Source organism: Melanerpes formicivorus, unplaced genomic scaffold, assembly GCF_026170545.1.
Source record: "Melanerpes formicivorus ecotype bairdi unplaced genomic scaffold, bMelFor1.0.p_v2 SCAF_74, whole genome shotgun sequence".
In the NCBI taxonomy this organism is placed as follows: domain Eukaryota; kingdom Metazoa; phylum Chordata; class Aves; order Piciformes; family Picidae; genus Melanerpes; species Melanerpes formicivorus.
Window position 1 is genome coordinate 2,381,029 of NW_027142426.1, and position 7,515 is coordinate 2,388,543.

At 46.7% G+C, this 7,515-nt stretch overlaps 1 protein-coding gene across 1 annotated transcript; it reads left to right on the forward strand.

Annotated features, from left to right (window-relative positions):
* The first annotated feature begins 708 nt into the window (after positions 1–708).
* Positions 709–1,293, forward strand: LOC137453987 (chaperone protein DnaJ-like). The gene is given in 3 exon segments (XM_068163800.1): positions 709–929; positions 1,088–1,169; positions 1,171–1,293. Coding segments are annotated over 3 exon segments (426 nt in total).
* Positions 1,294–7,515: the final 6,222 nt, after the last annotated feature.

A 7,515-nucleotide genomic window follows, 5' to 3' on the forward strand; every position in this document is an offset into this window, starting at 1 on the left:
TGAGTTTAAATTTGGCTAATACCATCTTCCAATTGCTTTGTCTGGGAGACTGAAGATTCCCTGTGTCATTGAATTCCTGGTCCCATTTAGGTTCTTACAGACTATGATGATGCTGACATTGAACTTCCTTTTAATACCAAGACACTTTCCCTAAGTATCTCTCCCCAGAGCATATTTTCCAAACCCTTAATCTCATTTTATGGCTCTTCCCTGAGCCTTCTCCAATTTATTTACCCTCCCCAAAAACTGTGCTAGAGAGAATGGGCTGTTAGAAAAATTGGTTAGTGGGAAATTGGTTAGAATTAGATCAGCTGCTAGGGGAAGATCAGCTGAGAAGAGTGTTGAGAACTGCTGAGAGAAGCTGCTGGGAGCTGAGCTGTTTTAGAACTTTCTGGAACTGTGGAGAACTGCTGTTGCTGAGGAACTCTGCTAGTTACCATCACCCTGGAGACTGCTGTCACCCTGGAGAGGTCATAATCTCACGGTTTGTGAGCTTATGTGAGTACAGCCAAGCAGCACTATGGCCTTATGGTGTGGAAAGACAGCAGACATCAAGGGATGAAGTGAGGACTCACCAGCCTCTGCAGAGCACAGCATCATTAGGCATCCAGGAGTCTCTGCACACTGGTCATCCCTGGGCTTCATGTCCTTGAAGGGAGAGAGGTATGAAGCCAGACATCTTCCAGACAATCCCACCTTTCCTTGGAGATGCTGGATTATTATGCAGTCCTTGGACTAAACAGAAGTGCCTCACAGGATGATGTTAAGAAATCCTACTACCGACTAGCACCAAAATGGCTTCCTGACAAGAATCCTAACAAGGTGAATGCTGAAGAGAAATTCAAAGAAATTGCTGAGGCATACAGGATTTTGTCTGACCCTCAGAAACGGTTGGACTATGACAGGTCTGTTCAGGAGACTCCTTCTGTGTATTCTATGAAGACTTTGGTGGGATGGACCTTCTTGTGCATTTTTTCTTTGACCACTTTGCCAACATGGAAAACCTGTACTGGAGAAGTGAAAGAAGCTCCCAGCTGCCTCCTGACTTTATGGAGCCATTCACAGCATGGAATTCGTTCCACCCCAGAGAGCAGTTCATCTCTTCCTTTGTTGAAGATACAGCTGGGCCATACAATGTCAGATCAGTGTCAGCCTCTACCGAAAAGATCAAGAAGAAAGAAGAAGAAGAAGATCACCATCCAGAAAATTATTGAGAATGGGCAGGAGAGGGTGGAATTAGAAGCTGGCCAGCTGAGGTCTGCAAAAATAAATGGCAGAGACCACCTGAAATGATAGTGTCCCCCAGTAGCACAAGCATGAACTGCAAGCTGTGGGACATGCTCTCATTCTGCAGTGTGCCCAGGCAGCCAAGAGGGCCAATGGCATCCTGGCCTGCATCAAGAACAGTGTGGCCAGCAGGAGCAGGGAGGTCATTCTGCCCCTGTACACTGCACTGGTTAGGCCACACCTCGAGTACTGTGTCCAGTTCTGGGTCCCTCAGTTTAGGAAGGATGTTGACTTGCTGGAACGTGTCCAGAGAAGGGCAACAAAGTTGGTGAGGGGTTTGGAACACAAGCCCTATGAGGAGAGACTGAGGGAGCTGGGGTTGCTTAGCCTGGAGAGGAGGAGACTCAGGGGTGACCTTATCACTCTCTACAACTACCTGAAGGGAGGTTGTAGACAGGCAGAGGTTGGTCTTTTCTCCCAGGCAGCCAGTACCAGAACAAGAGGACACAGTCTCAGGCTGTGGCAGGGGAAGTTTAGATTGGATGTTAGGAAGAAGTTCTAGAGAGAGAGAAAGTGATTGTCCATTGGAATGGGCTGCCCGGGGAGGTGGTGGAGTCACCATCACTGGAGGTGTTCAGGAGGGTGCTTGGTGCCATGGGTTAGCTGTTTGGGTGGGTTGGATTGGTTGATGGGTTGGACACGATGATCTTGAAGGTCTCTTCCAACCTGGTTTATTATTCTATTATTCTACTCAACAGATGTGACCTACTATGAGCAGTATCAATAAATGTTAAGTTCATGGCACAAATAGTCCAGACTTCTCAATGGCTGGGAACAAATACTTCACAGGTACAGATATTAAACTAAACTAAGGAGTGGGACTTTACTAACCCTGTGTAAGGTGATAGTGCTTGTTCCTTTCATGGGTATAGTAGATGAAAGCAGCCTTGAAAGCAACCTGTGAAAGCAACCTTGCTGGTTTGCCATAAAGAGTAAGTTGGTTAACATAGCAAGAGGAGACAGACTGGGTGATGCACAACTAAGAGAGGTCTATGACAAGCCTGACATACCAATGTTGAAGACTACTAGCTGGAAGAATAAAGACTTGTATTATGACTCTCATACACAGCCCTGAGGTTGAGTAAAGAATATTCTATCTTTGGTGTATGAGAAGAGAAATACTCACTGAAAAAAAGGGCTTGTACACAGGCAGTAAGGTGGGGGAAGTTCAGTGGGTCATGCAGTGTCTATAAGAGAGGGACTAGCATAGGAAAAAACTAAAGGAAGGAAGAAAATGTCATTCCTCAGATTCTAGAAGAAAAGGAGGCTTTCTTGAAAATGTCTTGCAAATTATGATGAGAAACTCTGGAAACACTGTGTAGGTCTGGGGCTGAAAGTGAGCAGGGAGAAGGTGAATTTGGTTCTTAGACTGGGACAATCTATGGTCCCTTTCTGCTTGAAGTCATTCAAACAAAAATAGCTAAATTGAAATCATGTACAAATAGGTTCCAAGGGACTGAGCTTAGCTCCCTCTCTGTGCAAAGCTGGATGTGGGGACTTAGATGGTGCTTTACCATCCTTATTGTCTTGCTCACAGCTGCAAGAGCCAGCTCACAATGCATTTGTTGAACAGCCTGTCAGCATGATGCTTTCGTTCTCTACTAAGCTAAGGAACGCACTCCCCACGTTTCTGGCCTCCCCTACGCTGACACAAGCTGCTGAGCCTTGTTTCTTGCTTGGCCGGATCACCTTAGGCGTTTAAAGTCTTACATGCCTCTTTATTTTCTGTCCCACGCTACATCCCCTTGAGTTTCCCAGCTTGCCCTGCCCACTGATGTCTCCCTGGAGACTGGAACTAGCTTTCAGGGACATTTTCACTCTAATTCAGATTGCAATTGCTGCCTGTGTTTGGGCAGGTCTTTGCATCTGTTTCCTCTGCTGTAAAATGGGAATAACAGACTCCCATGCTTTGAAGGAGACTGTGAGGTAGCGATACTAGTAAATGGACTCCAAACATTAAGCAGTAAGGTAGAATAGAGTGCTGCCACCCCTTAAGCTATTTTTTCCCCCACTTTTCAAAAGAAAAAATGTAGTTTAAATCACCTTCCTTAGCAACCAATGCCATGCCCGGTTTGGAAAAACAGACCAAAGTTGTATTTGTTATGTTAAGGGCTTTTAAGTCCCTGTGAATCACTCCCACAGTAAGAAAAAGACACAACACTGGGAGGGGCAAGTAGAAGTTTAAGTGCCTACTGGATTCAGGGAAGGAGGCCAGCAGTGATGGGAGCAGGGAAAACCTCAGTACAAGGACAAAACAGCAGGCTTGCAGGCATTGGGACTCGTAGGACTGCAAAGATTTAGGTCTGATTGTGGTCAGAGGAAATATAAGTACATATTTCTATGGATACTCTCTTTACAGATACCCTGTTCATGTGAGATGGCTTCTTGAATTTACCTTATGCTACTTTGGAGGAAGTTGAAGACAAAAAAGCCCCAGTCCAGCAAACCCCCAAAGTGCACATTTTAGATCAGAAACTGAAATGGTCTTTGATCAAAACAACATGTTTTGAAATCTGTACCAGAGTTAATTCCCAGCTTGTCAACCTTTTCAGCTTGTTAGGGCTAGGACTTTGCTTCAGTCCCATTTTTAATGCAATACCAAAGCTGCTGTTAGGAATATGGGAACATGGATTGGGAAGAGACTCACTCAGTAAGTACTGAGTCCCGGAGGGTCTGCAGATTCCGTTCCACATCTCCACGTGCAATGCAGGCCACAAGACATCTCGCAGTACTATCTGCAAGCAAAAGATCTGGGATTAAAAAAAACCCCAAACAACCATAAAGGTGGTAGGAGAGCAGGTCAGACTGTGTTAGCGAACTTCTGCATTCCTCCAATAACCAGAAATCTGTCCGCTGTGCCCAAACCACTCATGGAAATGGGTTGTCTCCGTTACTGAGAATGGCAGATGAAGCCCAGAAGGCCTTGAAGAAAACTCTTGCCTGTCCCTGGATGTGGGATCAGACTAACACTGAGCCTGCCAATGAAATGCTGACACCTTCAAGAAGTTTTTTTTTAAAGCTTTTTCTCACGCTGTTTAGCAGCTGCAGTGCCAGGGGAGACAGCACCAGGTGTTCAGCCACAGCACAACCTGGGAACCTTCGCTTCACCCAGTTCCAGCTCTCTGTTCCTCTTCCAGAAATGCAGCTTCCCTCTGAAAAGCTGTATTTTGGGGCCTTCCCTGGTCAGTGGTGTGTCTTTCAGGTATGTTCATGCCTGAAGGCAATTACAAACACTTGTGCCTGCAGTTGATCCACCTACGAGGACCACAGGTACAAGTGGCAGAGTGTTTTTCCTCAGCTGCTGGTAGAAACCAGCGCATCATACTTCCAGCCTCCAGTGGACATAACAGGCTCATTTTAAGACCAGCTCTGTTTGAACACATCACAGTGGGGGGCAGCTTGAAGCATCCCATTTAACTGCAGCACCAAAGCCAAATGTGTGGCCCCGGCTGGCCCATGGCATTGGGAAGAGCAGGGAGTGAAGGCAGCCTGAGCACCACCACTGAACCACTGGTTGGCTGCCTGCACGAAGAGGCTGAGTCATTATTTTGTTAGCAGACCCCACAACTACTTTAATGTGGGCTTAAGCTGCAAAAACAAAAACATACATAAAAGCATTTGGAATTACTTCATAAAATACTAAATCACAATATTAACCAACTGACCTTTGCTCCACGCAGACCTGCTAATTTTAGCAATTACAGCCAACAACTTGAACATATCAAGTGGGCAACTGTTTAACAATAATGACATCTGCTTGGAAAATCCAATTACGTCTAAACATCTTTAAATCCCCACTAGGGGATACCTGCTTTCTTTTTGCAACTGTTAGTCTCTGCCTAATAGGATTTTAAACTCGCAGCCTGCTGCACACTGTGGTGGCAGTGGCCCCTCTCCCTGGAGAAGTAACAACAGGACCACCATCCCATTAAGCAGGGACTGAGAGTCACTTCTTGGACAGTGATGGAAGCAGTTTGGTTTTTTGACAGCCTAATCTGATAGACAAGTGCATTAACTGGATCTCTTTGCTCACCCATCCTCCCCACAGATAATGTTCCCCTCCACAGCCCCCGAAGGTTATATGTGCTGGACACGGCTAGAGTTGATCTCTGCAGGCTGTTTCTCAGACAGGACCTTGCTTTGCAGCCGTCAGTGCCTTTTGTGGGGCACTGCAATGTTCTCAGACACAAACTAGTTTTGTTTTCTGGGTTGAGCTCTGTTTCTTTCCTCTCTTTTCTCCCTTGTTGCTTCCTCTACCCCTAGCTACTTAAATCCCTCCCTGCTGCTCCCTGCTTTGTGGGTGAAACTCCAACATAGAGATCTGCTCTTCTCTACAACAGGAACTCCTAAAATACACCAGCTATGTAGTGGCTTTTGCAGACATATTTCAGGCCTGTTAGGTTTTTTTGCCAAGAAAAGTGATGTTAGAAATAAACGGGACCAGTGAGGAAGAGTGAGCACAATGAGACCATCCAAGTCTCCAGTAAAGCACTCCAATGCAGATCAGGACCATGCACTGTAAAATCAGAAGTCTTTATTCAACCCGCAGTCAGGTCGCCACAACCCTCTGAGCTCCACTGATCTAGGCAAGAGTCTCAGCTCCATGGTCCCACTCTTGATCACTCAGCACGCTGGGCTGTGTGGCTATTGTCAGATATTTGAATTGAGATACAAGAACAGAGTATTTCCGTCCCTTCTCCTCCCTCTCCTTCCCTCCCTGGCCAGCCTGGCTCTTTTCTGATGGAGCGTGCAGCAAAATCACAATCACATGTTTGCAGCAGTAGGAGGCCATTGGCATGGAAGCGACTGTGATGTCACTACAAACATTTCCACCCTATCCCATTTCTCCAGAACAGTCTCCGTTTTTATGACCCCATCCTGAGATCTGCAGGAAATCAAATTGTCCTGATTCTATTCTGAGCACTGGTGTCATGGCATCAATATATAACGACGTGGTGTCAAGCCGGAGAGGCTGGAGCGCTCTGCCGTGGTGTCACAGGCAGTTTGTTTTTGTGTGGCTCCATGGACTGGATCACAGCCCTGCAGATGCCATGCTTGCCGTGCTGGGACCGCAGCAGGCGCGCGTTCTGTGCTAGTGGCATGAGCTGCAGGGGCAGCATGCAGGGCGAGCCTGGCTTTTGTCCAGCACCAGCTCCCACACTCTGTTAGAGGTTATCAGCTGGGGCACAAGGGTACCAGAGGGGAGAGCAAATGTACAGGTGTGCAGCCTGGGGTTCCTACAGAAAGGATCATTGGGTGACAACCAGCTCTGTGGGGCTGCATGCAAGGGAAGAGAATAGCATAGCTGTGAGGTACCTGTGCAGGGCAGAGGGTGAGACAAGCAAGGAAGAATGGAATGGAATGGAATGGAATGGAATGGAATGGAATGGAATGGAATAGAATAGAATAGAATAGAATAGAATAGAATAGAATAGAATAGAATAGAATAGAATAGAATAGAATAGAATAGAATAGAATAGAATAGAATAGAATAGAATAGACCAGGTTGAAAGAGACCTTTGAGATCATCGAGTCCAACCTATCATCCAACACTATCTAATCAACTAAACCATGGCACCAAGCTCGCCATCCAGTCTCTTCCTAAATACCTCCAATGATCATGACTCCACCACCTCCCTGGGCAGCCCATTCCAATGGCCAATCACTCTTTCTATGAAGAGATTCTTCCTAACATCCAGCCTAAACTTCCCCTGGCACAGCTTGAGACTGTGTCCTCTTGTTCTGGTGCTGGTTGCCTGGGAGAGGAGACAAGCTCCCACCTGGCTACAACCTCCCTTCAGGTAGTTGTAGACAACAATATGGTCTCCCCTAAGCCTCCTCTTCTTCAGGCTAAGCAACCCCAGCTCCCTCAGCCACTCCTCACAGGGCTTGTGCTCCAAACCCCTCACCAACTTTGTTGCCCTTCTCTGGACACGTTCCAGCAAAAGAGCGATTTGGGGACAGACAGACACTGGCAAGGTTCCTGGGGTGAGAAACCAGGTGGCAACCTACCAAAACCAAAAATACAGATTCTTGTCTAAACTAGGATTACCATCTAAAGAACCCCATGAACCATGGGTTAGACACCCACATGACTATCCATCTGCTATTCAAACAGGGGTTTAGATCCCCCCCATGCTCATGAAACGTTTCTCTGATGCTTTCTACCAATGCATGAGTCCCTGCAGACTGGAGCTCTCCCTCATGCCTGTGTCTCAGAAGGAAGAA